The sequence below is a fragment of the Aedes albopictus genome, chromosome 3, assembly GCF_035046485.1.
Source record: "Aedes albopictus strain Foshan chromosome 3, AalbF5, whole genome shotgun sequence".
NCBI lineage: Eukaryota > Metazoa > Arthropoda > Insecta > Diptera > Culicidae > Aedes > Aedes albopictus.
This window is the reverse complement of record NC_085138.1, coordinates 54,317,259-54,343,830: the sequence shown is the minus strand read 5'-3', so window position 1 is coordinate 54,343,830 and position 26,572 is coordinate 54,317,259. Positions and strand designations below refer to the sequence as shown.

At 42.0% G+C, this 26,572-nt stretch overlaps 2 protein-coding genes across 2 annotated transcripts; both read left to right on the top strand.

Moving 5' to 3' along the window:
• The first annotated feature begins 273 nt into the window (after window positions 1–273).
• On the top strand, window positions 274–4,581 carry LOC134290198 (uncharacterized). Its single transcript, XM_062857264.1, has 3 exons — window positions 274–1,009; window positions 1,941–3,422; window positions 3,584–4,581. The coding sequence occupies exons 1-3, from the start codon at window positions 274–276 to the stop codon at window positions 4,579–4,581; spliced, it is 3,216 nt and encodes a 1,071-aa protein (XP_062713248.1).
• An 86-nt stretch (window positions 4,582–4,667) lies between these two features.
• LOC134290196 (uncharacterized) lies at window positions 4,668–24,832 on the top strand. Its single transcript, XM_062857263.1, has 3 exons — window positions 4,668–5,338; window positions 8,437–10,567; window positions 24,731–24,832. The coding sequence occupies exons 1-3, from the start codon at window positions 4,668–4,670 to the stop codon at window positions 24,830–24,832; spliced, it is 2,904 nt and encodes a 967-aa protein (XP_062713247.1).
• The last annotated feature ends 1,740 nt before the right edge of the window (window positions 24,833–26,572 follow it).

Sequence of the window (26,572 nt, the reverse complement as noted above, 5' to 3'; positions counted from 1 at the left end):
CAATAGTTTTCGCTGTAATAAGCGAATCCAACTGATCGAATTTTTAATCGACAAAAGTACATACGACCTATTCAAATCGAGCTCCAGAATTTATCTTTTAGCTTTAAAGCTGTTTCCTCAACGATGAAATACATGGGAATTGCTACAAGAACTGTGTCTTACGTTTCTGTGTTCTGTGCCGTGCCAACACTTTAAAGAACTCTTCTCGTTGGAGTTGTGTTTCTGTGTACAGAGAGATTGGTTCATAGAGGTCACATAGAGGACGAATCGATGATGCCCACCACTACGCGAGCTGCTGCGAAGGCCACTGCTGGGGGATCCCAGGACATTTGCGAGAGATGCAAAACTCCTCATCACGTAGCAGAAATGGTAGCCTGTGACCGATGTCGACGTTGGTACCATCGTGCGTGTGCGGAGGTGGCGGAGAGCTTCAGCGGTAAGTGGACATGCAAGGATTGTACTTCCATAGTGACGATCAGTGGAGCCTCGATTTCGGGAAGAACCAGTAGCACATCTCGGTCAACACGGGTTCAGCTACAACTCATGCGACTGGAAGAGGAGAAAAGGGCCCAGGAGAAACTGATCCAGGAACAGCAGGAGCAGGATCGTATCCTGCAGGAGAAGGCTCGGGCCGCGAAAGCTGCGCTAGATAAAAGGTACCTCGACGAGAAGTATGCCCTGCTTCTAGCTGATGCTGAAGACGACGATGCTGGGAGCCACAGGAGTCGTCGCAGCCGTTCGAGCAGGAGCAGTCAGGTGAGAATGTGGATCGACGGACTGGATGAAGCTGCCGGGGGGAATCCAATCCCACAGCACGTAGAGGACATCTTTCCGCCGATTACGATTGGCAGTGAGGTCAACGTACCCGTCGGCGGAATACTCGCGAAATATACAGGAGCAGTTCGTAAAATTCCACCAAATCCATCGGTAGTTGGGACAAGCGATGAAAATCAACAACGATCATCCAGGCCGGCAATCGACTGGCTCGCCGATAACGTTGGTACTGAGGGTATGAGTACTAGTGTGGGACACGCTTGTATGAAAAAAACGAATACTCGCTCCAGTCGACTTTTTGGATCCCATTTAGGTCCCATATGAACTATACAAAATTTCAGAGCAATCGGTGAAACTATAATTTAGCGCAAGCGGTTCAAAGTTTTCATAGGATTTACTATGGGAAAAGTTACATTTTCAGATAAAAAATCCCAGAGGTCGCCCTTTGTCTCCTTAATTCAAATCGATCAATGCTTCTTGTAGAAAAATCATTTATGAAACTTTCCTTCGAAGACCGCAAAACAATTGGATGCTTGTGGAAAAAGTTATTGATTTATTACCGATTAGTGATCCAACGAACGGCTTTTTGTTGTGTTTTATCAGCAGCACTGCTGTTGCCGTTGTCGCATGGGGTGGCGGGAGGCATCACCACCCCTAGAAACAGCAGCAACCAAGGCAGCAGCTACCGTGCTGCTAATAAAACAAAACAAAAAGCCGGTCGTTGAATCACTAATCGGTAATAAATCAATAACTTTTTCCACAAGCATCCAATTGTTTTGCGGTCTTCGAAGGAAAGTTTCATAAATGATTTTTCTACAAGAAGCATTGGTCGATTTGAATTAAGGAGACAAAGGGCGACCTCTAGGATTTTTTATCTGAAAGTGTAACTTTTCCCATAGTAAATCCTATGAAAACTTTGAACCGCTTGCGCTAAATTATAGTTTCACCGACTGCGCTGAAATTTTGCACAGTTCATATGGGACCTAAATGGAATCAAAAAAGTCGACTGGAGCGAGAGTTTGATGTTTGTCCCATACTAATGAGTACCTCAGCCGGTATGAAGAACCCGATCACAGCGTCCACTCCGATTCGATTGGATGGTGTAGGTAGGCAACCGACCACACGAAGCGTACTACAAACGCAATCATCGTTGTACATACAACCAGTGTTTACACAGCCAGTGTATACACAGTCGGTGATTGCACAACCTATGCAACCTCCACCCGTTCGGCCGAAGCTCGTACCACGACCGCCACTACCAACGTTCTTGTTTCAAGAACCAATTTCAAGGCCATCAGCTGATCACGTACGTTCGTCGCTCCCACCGATAAGTGAATCACCGCTGCTACAGTCGAGAGTCGGACAGCGTACACAGATGCCCTCATCGAATCCTGTACCACAACAGCCACACACATCTCGAGCGTTTGTATCGCCACCGTCGCAGCAACCGCAGGTAGTGCAGTCGCCGGTTGATGCTTCTATCCAGTTAGCAGAGCAAATATCGAGCATGCAACTACCACCAACGACACGGGCGTCGTTCTCTCAGCTGTCTTCTCGGCAGCCACGCACACTTGCGTCGGTGATGTGTGATCAGTTAGTGGAACAATCGCAGCCCCCATCTGTGTTGCGAGAATCAATTTCGTACACCCCGGAACCACAGCATCCATCCGATCCGGAGAGATTGGCATCGCGATCACCGGTCCAGCAGACGACGACGTCGTCAGTATCGCTACAACAACAGAGCGAGCAACATGCTGCCCAACTGCAGCAGATACAAGATCAGCAATCGTTGTGGGGACAATTCCAGCAGCAGTTATCGGCCAGACAAGTGGTGCCGAAGGAGCTTCCAGTTTTTACTGGCTGCCCCGAAGAATGGCCACTTTTTATTAGCAGCTTCTGTAATTCCACAGCGATGTGTGGATATTCTCAAGCTGAGAATTTAATGCGACTGCAAAAATGCCTTAAGGGCAGAGCATTAGAGGCCGTTCGGAGTAACCTTTTGCTGCCATCTTCGGTCCCGAAAGTGATGGAAACACTTGAAACATTGTTCGGGAGCCCAGAGCGACTAGTCCAGTCGCTGCTCAACAAAGTGCGCGGCGTTCCTACTCCGAAGGCTGAAAGGCTCGAGAGCCTGGTGAATTTCGGCTTGGTCGTGCAAAACCTAGTCGGTCATTTGAAGGCTGCCAACCAGCAAGCCCATCTGTCCAATCCAACTTTACTGCAGGAGCTGGTGGATAAGTTGCCACCACACCTTCGACTGGACTGGGCATTATTCAAAAGGAACTGTGGTGTCGTCGATTTGGGAACGTTCTGCGACTACATGAGTGCCATCACGTCAGCAGCGAGTGATGTGGCCCACTTCACGGATTTTGACGGACCTCGCGCTGTTGAAAACGAGAAACCGAGGAGGGAGAAGGCCTACATCAACGCTCATGTGTCGGCCGAACCACGGAGATTCGAGCAGCATGGAAAGAAAGTGGATACCCAAGAGAGACCTTGCTATGTCTGCCAGAGCGTGAAGCACCGAATAAGGGACTGCAACAAGTTCAAGTCCATGTCGTTCGGGGATCGCATGAAGGCGGTAGAAAATCACCAACTTTGCTTGGTTTGTCTGGTGCCACATGGAAAATGGTCTTGCAAATCCACTCGTACCTGTGGAATTGGAGACTGCACAAAAAAACATCGCTGCACCCAAGTCAACAATTGGCGGCCAAACCAACGACTTCCGAAAATTCTGCTGCGCGGTCAAAAACCGATGCCGTCGTGAACATCCATCGTTGGAATCACAAAACTACGATTTTCCGTATAGTACCAGTGGTATTGCACGGAAAGGAAGCCAAGATTTCTACCTTTGCGTTCCTCGACGAAGGCTCATCATCTACACTGATTGACCAGGAGGTAGCTGACCTCTTGAACCTTGAGGGTAAACGGCAACCGCTGTGCCTCACATGGACTTCGAAGGTTTCCCGTCATGAAAGTGATTCTAGGATGGTTTCACTGAGGATTTCTGGGAAAGAAGACAGCGAAAGTTTCCCTCTGTTGGATGTTAGCACTGTGCGTCAGCTGGATCTTCCGGTGCAGACACTACAGTACGATGAATTGTCGCGTCGGTACACGTATTTGGCCGGACTTCCGGTTAAAAGCTACAAGGACGCTATTCCGAGAATCCTGATTGGATTGGACAACATAAAGCTGTCGTTGCCTATCAAGATACGAGAAGGGCGGCACAGCGAACCAGTGGCAGCGAAAACTAGGTTGGGTTGGACTGTCTTCGGAAGCACTGACGGCACTAAAGTGAACTTTCGGTCCCCAGTATTGCACATCTGCAAGAGCACAGAGGAAACCGACCTACACGACCTGGTGAAAGGTTACTTTGCAATGGAGAACCTTGGCGTTTCCGTAGCTGATGGACCAGAAGCAGAAGAAGATCGACGAGCGAAGGAGATTCTACGGCGAACGACGATCAAGCGTGCTGACGGACACTATGAAACCGGATTACTGTGGCGGTACGATTCAGTGGAATTACCATCGAGCTACGGTATGGCCGAACGTCGTTTGCTTTGCCTGGAGCGGAAGCTGAGATCTAATCCAGAACTGAAAGAGAGCTTGGAAAGGCAAATTTCCGAGTACCAGGTTAAAGGCTATGCTCACAAAGCAACACCCCAGGAGTTGGCAAATAGTGATCCGCACCGTACATGGTATCTTCCACTAGGAGTGGTAACGAACCCACGTAAGCCAGGGAAAGTGCGTATTATCTGGGACGCGGCCGCCAAGGCGAATGGTGTGTCTCTTAAGATGTTCTGCTGAAGGGCCCAGACCTTCTTACGTCGTTGCCAGGGGTATTGTGCCGTTTTCGTCAGCGAGAGGTGGCGATTGCAGGTGACATTCGCGAAATGTATCACCAGTTGAAGATACGAAAGGAGGACTGCCAGGCACAGCGCTTTCTCTACCGGAGCGACCCGTCTCAGAAACCAGACGTTTTTGTGATGGATGTGGCGACCTTCGGTTCGACTTGTTCGCCCTGCTCGGCGAACTTCGTAAAAAACAAAAACGCACTAGAGTGGAAGACAGAACATCCAGAAGCAACAGCGGCGGTGATAGAGAACCACTATGTAGACGATTACCTGGACAGCCGCGATACGGAGCAGGACATGGCAAACTTGGCGTCAGACGTACGGAAGATTCAAGCAGAGGCTGGGTTCGAGCTACGAAACTGGCGGTCAAATTCCAAAAAAGTGTTGCAGTCTCTTGGAGAAGATGCAGCGATCCAAACGAAGGAATTTAGAGTCGACAAGGAAAGTCAGGTGGAACGCGTTCTTGGAATGGCGTGGTTACCAGATGTAGATATGTTTGTGTACTTCGTCAAGATGCCGGACGACATTGAGCGCTCGGATTCTACAAAGGTCGCTACGAAGCGTAGTATTCTAAGGTTCGTCATGAGCGTGTTCGACCCGCTTGGGTTGATTTCGAACCTGCTCGTCCACGGTAAGGTGATCATTCAAGATTTGTGGATAGCTAAAGTGGGATGGGACGACACTATCCCAGCGGAAATACAGCACAACTGGTTGCGGTGGATCGAACATCTATCCAAATTGGAGAAACTTCAGATTCCACGATGCTACTTTTCCGGCTACGATCCGGATAGTCTTCATTCATTGCAGCTCCATATTTTTGTAGATGCAAGTGAGAGTGCCTTCGCTTGCGCTGCTTATTTTCGTATCTGTAGAAGTACGAAGCGAGACATAGTAAAATTAAAATGAATTTCCATTTCAATGCGCACAACAACTTCCATCAGTGTATCCATCGAGAAACTGCATACACACCGAAATCCTTCTTCCGCGCTTGTGGTTGACGAAAAGACAGCGATTGAAATCCTACTCGGAGCTAGGACGCTGGTTGTCGGGAGAAAGAGAAAGGGATCGTATCAAAAGAGAGAAAACAAAGGGAAGAAAGAGCAAGATGATGGATGTGAATGGCTAGGCTGGATGAACAGTCAGTTTTGAGAATGATGTAATTGTGGATAGTTCGTGAGTCTCTATGGTGGCGGAAAATAAATGAATTGTGAATGAAATCGGAAAGAAACAGTGATTCTTCATTATTTTCTTATCAAGAAATCCTACCGACTGCGCCATTGTAGGATTTCTTGATTAGAAAATAATGAAGAATCACTGTTTCTTTCCGATTTCATTCACAATTCATTTATTTTCCGCCACCATAGAGACTCACGAACTATCCACAATTACATCATTCTCAAAACTGACTGTTCATCCAGCCTAGCCATTCACATCCATCATCTTGCTCTTTCTTCCCTTTGTTTTCTCTCTTTTGATACGATCCCTTTCTCTTTCTCCCGACAACCAGCGTCCTAGCTCCGAGTAGGATTTCAATCGCTGTCTTTTCGTCAACCACAAGCGCGGAAGAAGGATTTCGGTGTGTATGCAGTTTCTCGATGGATACACTGATGGAAGTTGTTGTGCGCATTGAAATGGAAATTCATTTTAATTTTACTATGTCTCGCTTCGTACTTCTACATCACAACACAATCACCACACGAAATAAATCTGCTGTTGAAAACTCAGTAAAAAGATGGAAAAAATACAGAACTCAGTGAAAAAATTACTGAGCTGGAACATCTGAATCTTAGTGTGTAGGGAGACCTGTATAGTGAGGTGATCGGAGATTTCTGATTTTGTGCTCGATGAATACTTCTGGAGCCTGGCAAGCTCCACCCAAGAGAGCAAGTTGAAGGAATCTTCTGGAGCCTGGTAAGCTCCATCCGTGGAAGCATTTTCAGAATCAGTTGTATTGAAGTTGAGATACTTGATTAGTAGAATGTGCAAGTGACATTGAATTTGTATTGGTTCAGGATGTTTTTTTCCTGGTTTTGATGCTTGAAGGAATCTTCTGGAGCCTGGTAAGCTCCATCCGTGGATGCATTTTCAGAATCAGTTGTAGTGAAGTTGAGGAATTTGATAAGTAGAATGTGTAACGTGACATTGAATTTGTATTGGTTCAGGATATTTTTCTGGTTTTGGTGCTTGAAGGAGTTTTCTGGAGCCTGATAGGCTCCATCCGTGGAAGCATTTTAGAATCAGTTGTATGCAAGTTGAGGAACGTTATAAGTAGAATGTGTAACGTGACATTGAATTTGTATTTGTTAAGGATGTTTTTTCTGGTTTAGATGCTTGAAGGAATCTTCTGGAGCCTGGTAAGCTCCATCCGTGGAAGCATTTTAGAATCAGTTGTATTGAAGTTGAGGAACTTGATAAGTAGAATGTGTAACGTGACATTGAATTTGTATTTTTAAGGATGTTTTTTTTCTGGTTTTGATGCTTGAAGGAATCTTCTGGAGCCTGGTAAACTCCATCCGTGGAAGCAGTTTAGAATCAGTTGTTTTGAAGTTGAGGAACTTGATTAGTAGAATGTGCAAGTGACATTGAATTTGTATTGGTTCAGGATGTTTTTTTTCTGGTTTTGATGCTTGAAGGAATCTTCTGGAGCCTGGTAAGCTCCATCCGTGGAAGCATTTTCAGAATCAGTTGTAGTGAAGTTGAGGAACTTGATAAGTAGAATGTGTAACGTGACATTGAATTTGTATTAGTTCAGGATATTTTTCTGGTTTTGATGCTTGAAGGAATTTTCTGGAGCCTGATAGGCTCCATCCGTGGAAGCATTTTAGAATCAATTGTATGCAAGTTGAGGAACGTTATAAGTAGAATATGTAACGTGACATTGAATTTGTATTTGTGAAGGATGTTTTTTTTTCTGGTTTTGATGCTTGAAGGAATCTTCTGGAGCCTGGTAAGCTCCATCCGTGGAAGCATTTTTAGAATCAGTTGTATTGAAGTTAAGGAATTTGAGAAGAATGTGTAACGTGACATTGAATTTGTTCTTGTTTAGGTTGGTTTTCTATTCTATTGTATTTTAGTTAGTTTGTGTAAGTGACACTGAAGATGAACCTGATTTATCTTATGTGAAACATTATTGTATTTGGTAACGTGCTTCGTATAAGTTCATTTTAATTTACAGGTCATTACAATAAACAAACGACACGGATTTGTACCAATGATAAAAAATATGGTAAGTAGTTATTTTTTAAGTTTATTAAATATGGTTTCTTTTTCTTTTCAGATTTAGCTCATCATAGTTCAGGCATGCTAAATGTAAAGCAATATAGCTATTCAGTATAAAAAAAAAATAATAATAGTTTAATGATCATGTACAAATAAATATGTAAATTGAGGGTAGAAGAGGAGAAGGATGTAGAAGTACGAAGCGAGACATAGTAAAATTAAAATGAATTTCCATTTCAATGCGCACAACAACTTCCATCAGTGTATCCATCGAGAAACTGCATACACACCGAAATCCTTCTTCCGCGCTTGTGGTTGACGAAAAGACAGCGATTGAAATCCTACTCGGAGCTAGGACGCTGGTTGTCGGGAGAAAGAGAAAGGGATCGTATCAAAAGAGAGAAAACAAAGGGAAGAAAGAGCAAGATGATGGATGTGAATGGCTAGGCTGGATGAACAGTCAGTTTTGAGAATGATGTAATTGTGGATAGTTCGTGAGTCTCTATGGTGGCGGAAAATAAATGAATTGTGAATGAAATCGGAAAGAAACAGTGATTCTTCATTATTTTCTAATCAAGAAATCCTACAGTATCGTCGATCGTGATCTGCCGAGATGCGCTTTGGTAGCATCAAAGACCAAGGTGGCTCCGCTGAAGCCGCTGTCAATCCCACGATTGGAGTTGCAGGCAGCAGTTATTGGAAGCCGAATAGCAAAGTCCGTCGCAGAGTATCACACGCTGTCTGTAAGTCGTAGATTTTTCTGGAGCGACTCCAAAACGGTTCTTTCCTGGATCGGATCAGACGCTCGGAAGTATCGCCAGTACGTAGCAGTACGTATTGGTGAAATCCTGGAAGAAACTCAGCCTGATGAGTGGCACTGGGTGCCCACAAAACACAACGTTGCGGATGAAGCCACCAAATGGGGGAAAGGTCCAACGTTTCATCCGGACAGTCGATGGTTCACGGGACCGGACTTTCTCTTCCAGCGGGAGGATAAGTGGCCACAGCAACAGATACCAGTAGCCGATACGGAAGAAGAACTACGAGTTGTACATGTGCATCGTGCAAAGATAATCGAGCCGTTTATCGATTGCGACCGGTTCTCCAAATGGGAACGAATCCTCCGTGCCACAGCGTATGTGTATTCGTTCATTGGTCGATACCGAGATTTCGGTAAGCAAGGGGTTTCGCGAGCCAAACGTGAGTTGACGCAGGAAGATATGCAGCGAGCAGAGAAAGCTTTGTGGCGGCTTGCTCAAGCCGACGCCTACGCCGAAGAAATAACCATCCTGCAGAAAGAATCAGACGGACACCGTCCGTTAAAACTCGACAGAAGCAGCTCGATTCGTCAACTGTCTCCGTTTTTGGATGAGTTCGGGGTGATTCGTATGGCAGGTCGAACTGAAGCTTCACCGCTAGCAAGTTACGATGCAAAGTTCCCAGTAATCTTGCCGAAACAACATCGTGTGACTGAACTTCTGATCGACTGGTACCACAGACGATTCGGCCACCACAGCAACGAAACTGTAGTCAACGAAATTCGTCAGCGTTATCACATTTCCACTCTACGGATAGTGGTACGCAAAGTTACAAAGAAGTGTCAGTGGTGCACAGTGAACAAGGCGCTTCCTGTAGTCCCCAGGATGGCTCCTCTACCAGAAGCACGTGTTACTCCGTTCGTGCGTCCATTTTCAATGGTCGGCATCGATTATTTTGGACCATATATCATTAAAATTGGCCGAAGTCACGTGAAGCGTTGGGTGGCACTCTTCACTTGCTTAGTTGTTAGAGCAGTACATCTAGAAGTAGCGGCGTCACTCTCCACCGAATCTTGCAAGTTAGCTCTTCGTCGCTTCATCGCTCGTCGCGGGGCACCATTGCAAATCTACTCCGACCACGGAACAAATTTTGTCGGTGCCAGTCGCGAACTGGCTAATCAAGTGGCATCTTTGAACCGAGAGTTAGCGGAAACCTTCACGGATATCAACACTCGTTGGCTGTTTATTCCACCATCTTCCCCGCACATGGGCGGTGCGTGGGAAAGAATGGTCAGAGCAGTTAAGACAGCAATGGAATCCATCAACCACTCTCGCGCGCCGTCCGAAGAAGTGTTCCAGACAATACTTTGTGAAGCAGAGTCAATGGCCAACTCAAGACCCTTGATGTACATTCCGCTGGAGACTTCGGACAAGGAGGCATTGACTCCGAATCATTTTATTCTTCTCAGCTCTAACGGAGTCAAGCAGCCGGAGAAAATTCCGACTACAGAAGGTGAATCACTTCGCACCGGTTGGAACTTGTGTCGATACGTCCTGGACCAGTTCTGGGTAAGGTGGATCCGGGAATATCTACCGGTCTTAACACGGCGCACCAAATGGCACGATGAAGCCAAGCCTATTCGAGAAGGAGATCTAGTATTCGTAGTCGGAGAGCCGACTCGGAACCGATGGCCTCGTGGTAAGGTCGTTAAAGTTATACCGGGTAAGGATGGCCGCATCAGGCAAGCAGACGTTCAGACGAGTTCAGGAATTCTACGCCGTCCAATGGTTAAACTAGCGGTGCTCAACATACTACCAGAAGGTAATTCTGCTGCACCGGAGCAGCATTACGGGGAGGAGGATGTAGCAGGAGGCGTTACACCCGTTGGAGTCGCTGCGAAAAAGCTCAATAGGGATGTTACAGAACTGACAGATGTCCCGTCAACTAATAGCTGTGCTAGTGTAGGTAGCGAATATATGAAATGTCATGACGAAAATTAATATCGAAAAAAGTGGAATGTGGTCCGTGCAGTTAGGCATGAATATGAAATTTGATCGTAATATTGGTATAGTTTGGAATTAAATCAAATAATGTCCGTAGAATGAGTTGTCACAAGCATACGATTGAATTAGTGCGTAATTATACAAAAACCATTGAAATTCCTATAAATTAGTTTGCTATATAGTTTTTGATACACTTTTAGGTTAGTTTCTTGCTCTAATAATCACTACTATCGCGGGATCAAACATATTTCTCTAAAATATTTCCATCAATACACTACCGTGAGTAAAACCTTTGTGAAATAATAGCTTATATTTATGACTAAGACACAAACTATGTTTAAACTAGGTATACAGACGAAAAAACACTCTACACGACGGCTACCAGAACATACAGGACGAAAAGCGTATACTAGAGTCACAGAGTTGTAAGTTGTTATTGAATATGTGTGGAAGATTTGCAATTATGGGTAAATTTATCTTTTAGCTTTAAAGCTGTTTCCTCAACGATGAAATACATGGGAATTGCTACAAGAACTGTGTCTTACGTTTCTGTGTTCTGTGCCGTGCCAACACTTACTAATAATAACAATATCGGAATAACATTTGGCTTGGAGAACCTATTTGCTTATGAGGGCGCATATAGCCGAGGCGGTAGACGCACGGGTATTCAGCATGACCATGCTGAGGGTGACGGGTTCGATTCCCGGTCGGTCCAGGATCTTTTCGTAAAGGAAATTTCCTTGACTTCCTTGGGCATAGAGTATCTTCGTGCCTGCCACACGATATACACATGCAAAATGATCATTGGCAGAGGAAGCTCTCAGTTAATAACTGTGGAAGTGCTCATAGAACACTAAGCTGAGAAGCAGGCTTTGTCCCAATGAGGACGTTACGCCAAGAAGAGAGAGAGAACCTATTTGCTTGTTATGCAGAAATCACTAAAATTGTATGTTTGTGTCTAAGGCCAAATCATATTAATTATACCACAGCACCTTTTGCTCAGAAAATGTATAAGTATACACCGAAAATATTCTTTCGTAAAACGTCTTTTCGTAAATTCATTTCAAACTGTCTTTTAACTTATAAGTATTCCACTAACACGCCCAGGTTCATCGTCAACAAGCGCCTACATATGGGTCACTAGCAATGGTAGGTATCAATCAGAAGATATGTGATCGGAGCCTGTGGTATTCATGCTGTTATATGTTTACTTATTTTAGAATTTTTTTTATGTCACTTCGACAAAAAAAGAGAGAGAAAAAAACTAGGAAACAAATTTATTTTACATCTGAAAAATTGTCAGTATGATGAAATTTGTATAATTTTCAAGATATTCACTTCAAAAGTAATGTACTTTAAAAAGGACGCTGGGCAGATACGAATCAACAAGCTGTACTTCTTACCTTGGCTACCCAAGATTGGATGATTGAATTCCAATCGAGAAGCCATTCATTCCAGCTATAACATTCCAAAATTATGTTATGGCTGGCATCTAAATTGCTATGCACTCACCCTCACCTGCAGCCTACAAAAAATCATAAATCCAATCTATTATACCGATAATATAGGAAAACTCCCACAAAAACGTGATGCCCTGGTACACCATCACGTTAGGTTACACTGTAAAAAAGTATTTGAAAATTCTTGTTGGTCAACGCTTTTCAATTTACGCCTCTACTAACCGACTGCTCACACAAGCTCAGCTAGGTGGTACTGCCGGGGGATGTGTGTGCCATTTTTGCGGTTATGATGTTCCTGCAAGCCATATAGTGAAAAGCCCCACTCAATGATGTTACTGCCGGTGTTCGACGGCCACGTTTTAACCCAACTTGGCTGGACATTTGGACAGTTAGTCGAGCGGCGATGTGGTGTGTAGACCAAAGTGTATACAGTATTCGCCGTGCGCCATTTGGAGGTTGCTGCGGTTTTTGAAACCCAGTAACATCCATTACTATCCTAACATGGAATCTTTACGTCGGCATGGCATGTCACTTTTCCCGGAAGGTGGTTTTGGAAAATTCCAGCCATAGTTCGCGATTCAAGGCCGTTTTGCGATGCTGGAGATTTTAGAGATTCCTAGATGAAGCTGCATTCCAAAAACGTATTAGCAAGGCAGAATACGAGGTTTGGCATGGCAGCGGAATTGGAATTTAAATTCATCTGTCTCCTCTGCGTACACAAATACGCCAATGTTGACAACGCAAATCATCCATTGCATACAAAGCCAATAGTCAAGCCGGAGTGGCAATCAAACTTTTCCCAGTCGCTGTAGACAGAGTAAATTAAGTAATTGAATAATGAATCCTGATAATTTACAGACGCAGCATTCTGCCTGATCGCTTTGTGTAACGAACACTTCTTTGCCGGTCATGTTGACGAGGACGAGACCACGGTCAACTGTGGGTCCACCGGTGTGGGTGTAAAACACAAGAAAACTTGCTGCAGAACAGACCGAGAATCAACAGCAGTAGCAGCAAGGACGAAGACGACGAATGAATTATTTATGAGCTTACGATGGACATTGCCGAGCTGTAACTCAGCGAGTCATCGTTGCCGTCCGTCCGACCGCTCTCGTCCACGTTGACATCCTTTCGGCAGCATCCAAGTGTGAACCGGTTTGCACTGCCCTGGCACTGCAGTTCGGACGATGTGCATCACCATTTCTAATGCAGTCGGGTGCTATTGGAATGGAGTAACGGATCCATAACAAGATAACTTTATTTTCTGTTTGAAAAAAAGTTTCTTTTCAGGAATTGTTTAACTAGAGAGAGTGCACTCGGTTGGTCAGCTCGGCTGACGGCAAGCGAGTTACGAGGGAACAATTATGTTGGAAGCTGTAACTCAGTTGACGACTGCTTTTGCGAGTAATTTGTGCAAATTTCAGTACGGGGAGGCTAAATTATAAACGACTCATAAGAAAGTGATCATTTGTCATAAATAATTCCACAAGTCCCAGTGAAGAAACAGGGGTGTAAGCAGTAATAAATAACAAAAGTTCCATAAACAAATAGAAAAATGCATAAATAAATCAAAAGTTTCCATAAATAATTGATTTTTGAGCAATTAAAAAAGTTAAAAATGCAATGAATAATTCAACTGTTGCAATAAAAAAAGCCAATTTTCCCACCAAAAAACTTCGAATTTTCCATAAATAAATTCGATTTTCCATAATAAATCAACAAAATCACAATAAAAAAATATAAAAAAAGCAATAAATAATTCAAAAAGTGCAATAACAAAAAAATAAATTATCAATAAATATCAAAAAACGAGCAATAAACGTAAATGCATTTTGAGCCAAAAATTACATAGACCATGCGGCGAAGCCGCATAGAGGATTGAGGAACTGAGGCGGCAGAAGGCCGCCGAAGTTTCCGATATCCGACGCACCGCAACTGCATCGATTCGGTTCTAGGCAAACCACAGATTCAAGAATTTGCCCGGTATAATGCAAACATAGATGTTATCCCTTTTTTAGGTCCGACGAGCGATAGCGAGTTCGGACAGCAAGCAATTGCTCGGTAAACTGCAATCATAGTTACGCAAGCTTTTCAGTCGTTTCAGTCATATAAGTGCGATTCAGCATTTCACTGTCTCATACTTTCCTGCATTTGTTTTTCATGGGTAATTTCGTCATTTTTTATTGCATTTATTGAATTTTTTATTGCTTTTTCGATATTTTTTTATTGTGAATTTTTTAATTTATTATGGAATAATCGGATTTATTTATGGAAAATTCGAAGTTATTTGGTGGGAAAATTGGCTTTTTTATTGCGACAGTTGATTTATTCATTGCATTTTTGACGTTTTTAATTGCTCAAAAATCAATTATTTATGGAAACTTTTGATTTATTTATGCGTTTTTGTATTTGTTTATGGAGCTTTTGTTATTTATTACTGCTTACACCCTTGTTTCTTCACTGGGACTTTTTGAATTATTTATGGGAAATTTTGAATTTATTATGGAACGTTTAATTGTCTGCCGTACGGGGAGGTGGCAATGACCAAGCAAATTCAGCGCCAATTATTTCGGTAAACCGCTTCTGTGTGCTGAGTAAAGTTCTTCTAGTAAACAAAACATGTAAGTCTTGTACCGTGAGGAGCAAACAACACTTTAAACTGTTTTGTTGATTCTCGGGTAAAATAGGGATGCAGAATCCGTCTTTGTACGTCAAGCACATATGGTCGGGGTTCTGCTAAACCGAACCAAAGACCATTTTTTGAAAAAATGAGGTTTCTTAACCATTAGATGAAGAATATGATGATCTTCTTTTCGTGTAAAAATCCAGTAATTCTGACAGCTCTTCGTGGAGTAAATTCAAAATTTCTGTTTGGCAGAACATAGGGTATCGCGCTACTTGGGCGGTGGTTTTCTTCGTCTGTTATTTTCGTCTGTTTTCCACTGTAACTCGGTCAATTTTGAACCGATTGACTTGAAATTTTGTACACGGGTAGATACTATACCTATCTCACCGCATTCCAAGAATTGTGTCAATTGGTTCAAGATTGACTGAGTTATAGTGGAAAACAGACGAATATAGAAGCCACCGCCCAAGTAGCGCGATTCCCTACAAAAAATAAAATTGTATCCAACCAGAGTGAACTGTAAACCATTCCATAGAATCAGCGAAATATTTTAGTTTTGGTCCAAATGATGAACATTTCAAGTTTTCCTCATCGCTGTCAAATTTCTAACTTCTAACCGACTCCTAGTAACAATCTGTGACAGAATTAAACACGTAATCAAAAATACGGGTGTTGGAGGATCGGTTTGGATTTCGATGGCGTTGATCGCCATTTCTCCAAAAAACAGTCAGCCAGACCGAACCAAATTCACTGCATTTAAAAATCAATTTATTCTCAACAATACAAAGATGAACTGGCTTTGAATACATGCGTTATGTTGATACATCTCATACTGATTATTTAACCCAGGATCCGTCATTGAACAACAAGGCTAATAAGAATAATAAAGCTTGAAAAAAATCAAACACTTGGTTCGCTTTGGCTGATCGAAAAATGGCGTTTTCACGAAAACCGTGCTAGAGAAGAATGTTTAGAACTTGATTCAGACTTAACAACTGACCTTCAGCTAAGTAAAATGACCTAGAGGTAACACGCTTGGTTATCACTTAAAGGACCCAAGTTCGAATCTCTTTAATATTTTCGATTTTTTTTGTCTTAGTTCACTTTGGCAGATCATTTTCATGGTTTTCTTCGACCAGTATAATTTTGAAGTACACAAATTGCTCCACATTCACATCTCAGGACCTCAGGACATGCAAGGACATCATTTGACATAATCACTCTTGTTCTGTGCCTGCCTATAAAAAAACATAGATGGGAAGGGCTGAGCTGGGAGGGCTTCCGCCGTTTACATTCCACACTATTTTGAGACTTTTGTGCTACCATACTACGCGTCCTCTCTGATTCATGTAAAGGATTGTGAGTGATATCGATTTCAACTTCATAGACACTGAAAAATCGAGATTTTTTTATCACATTCCGACTGGTTTTCTCTGAAACAAAGAAACACAGTCAGCCACACTGAACTCCTAAACCATATTCCAATGTTTTTGTTCAGCCAGAGTGAACTGAGTGCAAAGTACTGAGAAATTAAATGGTATTATATCAATAATTTTAAATAATATACATGTTTTCTTCATCTCTGATGGTTAATAAAGGCTTGTAAGTTACATGTGTGCGAAAAAGTTTCAAATAATCTTAGCTGTTGTTTATTTCTGAGTGGTTGAACTTGAAGCTTAATTATCTCGGAATAAACTTTTTGGCGCTTAGTTCGGTTTAGCAGAACCCCGGCCATATTTGAAATATCTACGCCACTGCCATTCGATACTGATGTTTGATCTACTAAAAAAATTTGATGTTGTGTATGAATTTCGGTAACTACAAGTTATTCTCACATCAAACTTCATCATTTCACTTGAATGCAAATACCTCCACTACCAAAGATGAACCCATTTCCATCCGCAATCACTCATCTCAGTCAACAAACCGAAGCACTAGCAAATCCATTCCAAAGATTGGTAGTTCAACGCTTCGTATCCCGTCATCATTGTCGGCATCGGTAAACTTTCTTACCACCAGGTAGGTAGGTAGGTACCTACGTAACATTTCAACACTGACTGGAAGAGTTCGCCCGCCCATTGACATAACTCAATTGACGAGTCGATAGCAGCAAGTAGTGCTTCCTATTCGGAACTCCCGCTGTTATCGAAGATGGGGTTGCATTTTTTTGTACACAGACTACAGTGATGTTCAGGGGACGCGGTTCAAGGGGCCACATTATTCTCAGATTGGTTGATTTGACATGCGATTTAATTGGTCGTTACATCAACCATTTCTTGTATCCTTGTCATCGCGTCTTATTGAATTTTTAGTTTTTTAACCTCCGATCAGAAAATAGGATCTTAGCTTCTTGGTTTTTAGGTGATCAGAGAACTTGATCTTCCAGTCTTTAGATTTTCAAGCCTTTTAGCCACTTGTAGTTTTGTCTCTTTATGTTCTGATTCTCTATTCATTTCTTCCAGCTTCCTGGAATACTTGGAGGATTCCCAATAACAATTACTGAAGAAAACCCAGCAAAAGTTTCTAGAGAAATCATAGTCGATGTATCTGCTCATACTCTGAGAGAAATACCTAAACATAAGTCTTGATGAATTATTCTAAAGATTGCTCCAAGAACTCCCGCAATGGGGGAACATTGGTTTCTGCAAGGATATTACCAGCTATTCAGAGATTTTTCAAAGGATTCCTCCAGGAATTGCTACTGGGATTCCAGTAGACATTTCTGGTAGGAATCCTCAATGATTTTTTTTCTGGCTTTCTCATGCAGGGAGGACTCTCGAGAGTAATAATTGGCGATATTCCTGCTGAAAAGTCCTGTGTTGAGAAATCTTCGCAATAATTCTCGATGTAATTCTAGTAGGATTTTCTGAAGAAATTCCAGCAGTAATTACTGTAATACGAAGATCAATTCCAAGAAGAAGAATCCTTGAAGAAATTTCTGGAGGAATCATAACATGAACTCCTGAAAGAACTTCAAAAGGACTTCTTTGGGGAACCCCAAGGGGAAACCCTGGAGGAATCTTAGGTGGAATTTTCGAAGGAACTTCACCAGGCATCCCTAAAGGAATGCCGAGAAAAACGACTGGAGATATCTTTTGAGAAATCCTCTTGAAATTCCTCCTGGAATGCTTGTTGGGTTCAGCTAGAATTTTCTGCTGAGATTCTTCCATGGATTTCTCCTAGTAAAGTATTCCTCCTGAGATTCCTGTAGGAACTTCGGCAAGGAATCCTCTAGGAATTGCTCCCAGAATAACTCCAGAAATTCTTGCTTGGATTTCTTCATGAACTCCTGCCAGGATTTCTTTAGGCGTTCTTGATGAGATTTCCAAGAAGGTATTTTAGCAGTTATTGCTATGAGGAGTTCTTTAGGAATACCAGGAGGGTTTTCAGCAGAACTCACTTGAAGAACTTATTGGAGAATTTTCACCACGAATGCCTGGAGAAATCCCAGTAGCATTCCACAAACAATTTTTGAAGGGAAATTCTCAAAGAAATCTGAAGAGGATTTCCAGTAAGAATACGAAGAGAAGTTTCAGAAGGATCTTTAGAGGAATTCTGAAGAAATCACCAAAATAAAATCCAGTAGAATTTCTGGAAGAATCCATGGAGAAGATCCAGCAGGCATTACAGGATGAAGTTCATCAAGAATAATGGGAGTAATCCCAGCACGAATTTCTAGAGGCAATCCCAGAAGAATTTTTGGATTAATTTCAATAAAATAATTCTAAATGGATTCCCTGGAGGAATCCTTGGGAAAATCTCTTCTCACATAATAAATTTTTGACTATAGGCTTTTAAGACAGCCTGGATTTCATCCAGTCGAATTCAAATACAGTCGAATACAAAATACCATACTAAATGCATTCACCGTGTTGTTTTTATAAAATTTGCTTTTGAAATAGTTACATCTTGTAGTTTCGAAGTGAATGAAGTTCACTGCGTAAAGTATTTGTAGCAGGGGTTTTGTGAGCGGCAAAGTAGGCCTACTGCTCATCTTTTGCGAGAGTGTTAGTGTCGACTGGCAACGCGAGCTGGACCTGGTCAAATGCTGCTTGAAAATCGGTTTGTGTTGCCGATGGGGATGGCCCGCCAAATCGCATTGTGTAGTGTGGGAAGGCTCACTCGATGCATGTAAGGTAGGCGTAGTTTATTCGAGTTTGACGTACCTGCACCTTCCCTGGTTCGTAGCGAATCCGAACAACGGGAATGTGTAGGAAATCTCTCTTAGAAAGCATTGCGACTTGAAGATGTTTTCTCTTGGCGTATTGTATTACTTCCTCAATGGAGCCACCAACCCATTATTACAGAACCAAGGATGGTCACTGTTCGTTGAGAAAGTAATGATTTCTTTAACCATTTTGCTTCCAAAAGATGTAGAAAACTCGGACTTCGAAATCAACAGGAATTGCTATCAATCCGTTGCAACGGATGGACAGTTTTGGGCATTTTTTTTTTATTTTCGTACAAGTTGGGCCGAAGGGTCTTAGATTTTCATGAAACTTTTTCCACAGGCATGAGCCCTTCCTGGCCTTCCACAGGCATGAGCCCTGGATAAATGAATAAAGAAAAAATTCAGGGTCGCCTATTTTCCCGGAAAACTCAGGTGGAAAATTATTATTTTCCCTTGACACTACTTACTTTGAAAAATCATTACTCAAGAACAAAGCATCGCAGAATCAAAGTTAAAAAAAAAATTAAAGCAAACTTTCTCAGAAATAAAAAAAAATATGAACTGGGCAAAGTTTTCCACAAAATTTTCCACAGTTAAGAAAATTTGTAAAGAAAAGCCGGAAAAACTATGCCCGAACTCGTGGACAATTGAAAAAAATAAAATATATTTCTGAGTAGGTTATTTCATAAGCTTTAATCGCTGAAATTTTTGGAATGCACTTTTTCGTTTTTGAGCTATGGCAATTTTGTTCAAAAATTTCCAATTGTGCCATATAAGCCTTTTTTGAAAAATCATAGATCAAGAACGAAGCATCGTAGAAACAAAGTTTTTTAATGAAAGCAAATTTTCTTAGGAATCCAAAAAATATAAAGTAGAAAAAGTTTTCCACGAAATTTTCCACTGTTAAGAAAATTCAGAAAGAAAAGCCGAATAATAAGCTTTAGTTTATGAAATAACCTTCTCAAAAATATTTTTTTTTTAAATTTTCCACGAGCTCGATAAAAGGAGATTTTTTTTATTACGGGTTTGGGCCGAAGGGTCTCAGATTTTCATGAAACTTTTTCCACAGGCAGGGCTTATGGATAAATGAATAAGAAAAAAATCGGGGTCGCCTATTTTCCCGGAAAACTCAGGTCATGTTTTCCCCTGACACTACTTGTTTTGAAAAATCATAACTCAAGAACGAAGCATCGGTGAAACAAAGTTTTTTTTTTTTTTAAATGAAAGCAAGTTTCCTCAGAAACCCGATATTTGTAAAGAAAAGCCGGAAAACTATGTCCGAACTCGTGGAAAATTTTCAAAAAAATATTTCGGGAAGGTTATTTTTAAGCTTAAATTGCTGAAATTTTTGAACTTTTTTTCGTTTTTGAGTTTTGGCCAATTTTGTTCAAAAATGTCCAAATGTATATAATATATGCGACATGAACATTTTTCACAAAATTGACCATAACTGAGGAAAGAGAAAAAAGTGCATTCCAAAAATTTCAGCGATCAAAGCTTATGAAATCACCTTCCCAAAAATATTTCTTGAAAATTTTCCGTGAGTTCGGGCATAGTTTTTCCGGCTTTTCTTTATGAATTTTCTCAACGGTGGAAAATTTTGTGGAAAACTTTTTCCACTTCATGTTTTTTTGAGTTCCTGAGAAAATTCGATTTCATTATCATTTAAAAAACTACGATGCTTCGTTCTTGAGTTCTGATTTTTCAAAGAAAAGGCTTATATGACACATTTGGACAGCTTTTAACAAAATTGGCCATAAATCAAAAACGAAAAAAAAAATTGCAAAAGTGCCATAACTCAAAAACAAAAAAAAAAGTGCAAAAGTGAGGAGTAGATAAGGACTCTACACGTACAGGGCGACTGGAAGTGATTGGCCCAGGACTGAGTCAAGCAGTGGAGGCGATTGCTTCATTTGGCGTAGACTCATTTGAACTTCAGTTTATTCTGGCATACCAGAATCAGTCCATTTGTTTGTTAATATTCTGATTTTTTGGTCCTATGGTGTGTTCGATGATCATTTTTTTAATTACTGATGTCTGGTGGTGTTCTAGTATTTCAGTGATGTAGTCTTTTGGTCTTCTGGACTGTAATATTCGGTTTTTCATGCCAGTCTTCTTGCCTTATGGGATTTACGTTTGTTGTTTTTCTTGTCTTCTAGACGAACCAGCCAAGGACTGAAAGTCTCTTAAATAAAGACAATCAATTCTTGTCTTCTGGTTCTTTGATTTTTTTTTACACTAGTCGTTTTATCTTAGTTGTTTTGATTCTCAGATCTTCAGATAAGAATGGCAGGAGATAGGTGAGACTAGTGAAGGTCAAGCTTGGATTTGAATCGCGAGCAGAAGAAAAAAACTCAGGCATCATTGAGAAAGAGCGTTTTGTAATTACACCCACGGGACGCGGTACGAGAACGGACACAACACGTATTGTTCTTACAAACGATTTAAAGGGTTTTTTAATTACCTTTTTTGCCGACCGATAACTCTACGGAATTAGTCGGACATCGTTCCGTCGATGGGCTGCATCGAGCCCGAAACCGGTCGGCAAAAAAGGTATTTGAAAAAAAAAAAACCCTTTAAACCGTTTGTAAGAAAAATACGTGTTGTATCCGTTCTCGTACCGCGTCTCGTGGGTGTAGTGAGAGTTCTTACGTGTGAGCAATTGAGCATAAACCCAAGAAATTGAAGCGTTTCGTAACTGTTTGATACTGATGTGGCGTGTCCAGATTGAGGAGTTATCACATTTCTACAAGTACAGACGATGAGAAGAAGAATAGGGTAAGCCAACGAGAGGGTAAGCCATAGTAAAATGCGAATTCTCCAGAAAGGATAAGCTCAAAGCGATTCCTTCCGAGAACATAAGCCAATGCTTATTTCCCTGAAAAGGTTATTCACAATAAAAAGCGAATTCCCCCGAGAGGGGGAGAAGTATGAGATGATAGATGAGAGATCCGAGGAAAGAGATATGAGATAAGAGATGAGAGATGATGAGACGAGAGATTAGCTGTTCGAGATAAAAAATGAGAGATGAGAAATGGTGATGACGACGATAATGGATGATGATAGATGAAAAATCAGATGAGAGATAGGAAATGAGAGGTGGAAGATAAGAGATAACATATAAGAGATTATGATGATGAGAGATGACAGATGGAAGTTAGAAGATGCGAGATGAGAGATGAAAGATGAGAGATGAAAGATGAAAGATGAGAGATGAGCGATAACAGATGAGCAATGTGAGATGAGAAACGAGAAATAAGAGATGATAGATGCACTGGCGTAGCCACGGGGGGGGGGGGGGTTAAGGGTTAAAACCCCCCCCAGAGCCAAAATTTGTTGAACAAATTTTCAGTATCAAGTGCTTTGCGACCAAAAAAAATTTTCGGCTGCGCCGCTATTTTCAAACTACGAATACAATTGCTCATTACTGTTTACAAAATGTAAGTGTCAAATCAAAAAAGGTATCATTGACCGTTGAAACCCCTCCCAGAGATAATTTCTGGCTACGCCACTGGATTGATGTGAGATGGGAAATGAGAAATGAGAAATGAGAGTTGTGAGATGTGAAATGAGAGATGAGATATGAGATATGAAGGATGGAAGGTGAGAGCTGAAAGATGGGAGATGAAAGATTAAATATAAGAGATAAGTGATCAAAGATAAAAGATGATGATGATGATGATGATGATGATGATGAGAGATAAAAGATGATGATGATGATGTTGGTGAGAGATGATAGAATCATCATATGAGATGTGATGATGATGAGAGAAGAGGAATGAAATATGAGAGATAAAAGATGAGAGATGATGATGATGACGATGACGACAACGATAAGAGATGAGAGATGCAAGATGACTAAAGAGATAAGAGATAAAAAGTAAAGAGATGATAATGATGATGAGAGATGAGTAATGAGAGAAAAGAGATGAGACATGAGAGACGATGGTTATGATTATGATGGTAATGATGATGATGAAGATGATGATGATGATGATGATGATGATGATAAGGAGCTTGGAGATAAGGGATAAGAGATGATGATAATGATGAGGGATGGTGATGATGATGTAAATGTAAAGATGTAAAATGTAGTAAAAAAGGACAAAAAAGATGACTGAAAATAAGGGTGTTTGCGATGGTTAAGATTGATAATATTGTTTTTTTTACGAACGAAGGCAATTCTAAATTGTGATTTGCATCCGTCCTCGTTGGTTATAAGATTCAATTCTGCCATTGGAATTATTTTAAGTGGCCGCAGTGTCCGTCCAGACACTACAATGTACTCTGGCTTTCTTTTATTTTCTTATATTTCAATCACTCAGGTTTATCTATTTTCTCTTTTTTTCCTAATTGTCTGCTTTTTTGGTATTTAGGGTGCCACAGATTTTGTTTTTTAGTATTCAGGATTTTTCTTCCGAACCTCTTCACTTCGAATCTCCTTCAGTCTGTTGGATTTGGAATCCTCTGGTATTTTCCTCTTCTAGGCTATTTGCATTTTGATCTTTTGATTCAGAGTTATCAGGTCTTATGGTCCATTGTGTTCAGCTAATCTTCAGGTTGCGTTTGTCTTCTGGTTGTTTGATCGTCCATCTGGTGCTTGAGCTTATGCTTCATTCTTCTTTGGCCTTTGAATATTCTAGTTGTAGTTCTTCAGGTCTGCAGTTTATTCTTAATTATTACTACTTGGTTTAATACTTACCTTTTTATAGGGTTTATGATAAAAAAAATCGTTTGTCTTTTATTTTTCGCTTGAATATGTAAACGGTGCAATATCCTTTAGTAAACCTTTTATCCACCGCACAATTTGAGTTCTTACAGCCGCTGTTGGGTGGACTGGAAGCCAAAGTCAGCTCCAATCTCAATGAATGCCTCTACCGCCTTAGCATTTTTCCATTTTTACTCTCTTGCGGGAAGCTCCTTTCCATTCAACCGAGGTGGCCAGAAGAAGGCAGATAAACACGTTAACGTCTGCTTGACTACTGCACTGCTGGGTGCTGGCATCAACAGCGGTCGGAGGAATTTGAATACCGACAGGTTTCGCAAGGAAATATTCTACCTACGCAGTTGGGATGCTCGTCTAACCCCGACCGGATGAAGGTGTATATGTGTGGTGTTACCTACGAGTTTTCCCTTACCTGACGGATTCAGTTGGTTGTCGAAGGGTGGAAGTCGGTTGGTTGGTCGGATGGTTTGATGAACCAAGAAGATACGGCCGGATTGAGTATGAATGCTCGTTCGAGTGAATGATGTGTGTGCCTTGAAGGATTTCCCAATATCATCACAACCATCATTTCCATCACTGGCGCACTCGCTCGGAACCGGATGATGGGGAGACAGACAGATGGAAGAGCTCTGACTAGTGGCAGGTAGGTGCAAAACGGTGTCAGAGATCCGGTACTCACCGGGTGGACCCTTAGCTTGATCCGGATAGTTGTAGTTGTTCGCTTGGTTTATGTTTACTTCTGCCTTTGCAACCTGGTGGTGGTGGACTTACTTTCTTTTGGAACTTCATTCTGTTTCTGCACTATAACGTTTTTATCATTTATTAGATGAAAAAAATTTAATTTTCTTGAATTTTCAAATTTATATTTTATTTAGAAATAAGTAACAAGGTTTTCTTAGTATATTGGAATCGCACCCAACATTTCCATAGATTGGCGTTACCTGTCACTTCAGCTTTCTCAGCCATTGGCACACCCGAATTTATTTACACTGACTCAAAATGAGAGATTGGTTATGGAAACGGGAAACGCAAGTGGTGGTAACTTGACTCGAGTCGAGAGTTCATGTTGTGTATGCTTACCAGCACATAAGATACCTCCAATTCCGTCCTAACAAACATATCTATGGCAGTTCGTCAGGGAAACGTGTTGCAGCGAGGTGGGTACCATCCGGTTGTGAAACTTGCCGCCCAAGACTCCCAGCTACACGTGTTGGCCTGGTCGGTGCTACAGCAGCAGTGAACAACATCAAGGTCGATGGAATGCTTTCATGCTTTTCAATTTGCATATGAGAATTCCGAGACAGTTTGATATGATACCGTGTTTGGCTGCCACCGCACCGCACGTCCATGGCTGTACGAACGTACAGTCAGTGGCCCCGTCGACGCGTCGTCCGTTTTTGACGTTAGCTGCTCAGCAGTTCTGAGGTGGACCATGTTCTATTGCAAATGTTTGTCCCTGTTTGTGACTGTTAACAGTGTCACATTTCAAAGGATTAATCCCTTACGTTGATGCGACCAGGGATGGAATGCAGCCATTCGTTGCGAGCATCGCCGTTGCTGTCGTCATCGTCGTCGTCGTCGTCGTCGTTGTCGGTGTACTCCCGGAATGTTGTGACGTTGTTTGTCGGATGTGCACTGTTGTACGGAATGCGGGTAGACGGAGCGTAGCGTTATGATAGTGGGAGCTGATGATGGTAAAATTTTAGGGAATATTTATGGGAAAAGTCTCAGAAGAACCTGATGTGTTCGTCGCGGATTGAGAGAACAAGAATGGTGCTATTTACACAATGTAAAGATGTTAAAAAAGTATTGGGAAATATTGCCCGAATAGTTGAACAAATTAAAGCTCTGATCGACTTGGAGATAAAAGAAGCACGAGGCAACGCCCACGCTGAGGTAAGTCAATGATGCCATTCATCAGCTCAAAACTAACAGAGCAGCTGGTAAGGACGGTATCGCAGCTCATCATCAAGATGGGCCCAGAAAAGTTGGCCACCCTTCTGCGCCGGTTGATAGTCAGGATCTGCGAAACCGAACATCTTCCCGAGAAATCGAAGGAAGGGGTAATCTGCCCCATTTACAAGAAAGGCGACCATTTGGAATGTGAGAACTTCAGGGCGATCACTATTTTGAATGCTGCCCACAAAGTGCTATCCCACATCATTTTCCGTCGTCTGTCACCTAAAACGAATGAGTTCGTTGGAAGTTATCAAGCTGGCTTTATCGGCGGCCGGTCGACAACAGAATAGATTTTCCCTGTACGGCAAATCCTCCAGATATGCTGTGAATACCAAGTCCAACGCATCACCTGTTCATCAGTATGAAGTATCAAAGCGGCATACGGCAGTATCGACCGCGCAGAGCTATGGAAAATCATGGACGAAAACGGCTTTCCTGGGAAGCTGACTAGACTGATTAAAGCAACGATGTGTGAGTTTCGGATGAACTATCCAGGTCATTCGAATCTCACCGGGGACTGCGACAAGGTGATGGACTCTCATGCCTACTTTTCAACACCGCTCGGGAAGCTGTAATGTGATGAGCCGGAATCTCAACAGCCGGGGTACTATTTTCACAAATTTCGGCCAATTTGTGTGCTTCGTGGACGACGCGACATGAACATTATTGCCAGAACATTTGGAACGGTGACAGAACTGTACACCCGCCTGAAACGCGAAGCAGAAAAGTTAGGATTGTTGGTGGATGCGTCAAAAACAATCTACATGCTGGTAGGCGAAACCGACTACGACGAGGGACAACCACCTTCGAGGAGGTGAAGGAATTCGTCTACCTCCGATCCTTACTGCCGGCTGACAACAACGCTTGCCGTGAAATACGAAGACGCATTATCAGTGGAAGTCGTGTCTCTACGGGTCTAAAAAGATTCACCCACGTACCAAGTGCACCATGTACAACACGTTGATAAGACCGGTGGCCAGGCTTGACCGCACTGAGCGCATGAAAATTCTGCTCTTTAGAT

Bases quoted from the DNA above. Each gene is read 5' to 3' on its own strand.
- LOC134290198 (XM_062857264.1), top strand. From the start codon at position 274: ATGCCCACCACTACGCGAGCTGCTGCGAAGGCCACTGCTGGGGGATCC. The intron at 1,010-1,940 runs GTATGAGTACTA...ACATACAACCAG, and splicing joins CGATAACGTTGGTACTGAGG to TGTTTACACAGCCAGTGTAT. The intron at 3,423-3,583 runs GTACCTGTGGAA...TTTTCCGTATAG, and splicing joins ATGGTCTTGCAAATCCACTC to TACCAGTGGTATTGCACGGA.
- LOC134290196 (XM_062857263.1), top strand. From the start codon at position 4,668: ATGTATCACCAGTTGAAGATACGAAAGGAGGACTGCCAGGCACAGCGC. The intron at 5,339-8,436 runs GTTGCGGTGGAT...GAAATCCTACAG, and splicing joins GCGGAAATACAGCACAACTG to TATCGTCGATCGTGATCTGC. The intron at 10,568-24,730 runs GTAGGTAGCGAA...GCAGTTCGTCAG, and splicing joins CAACTAATAGCTGTGCTAGT to GGAAACGTGTTGCAGCGAGG.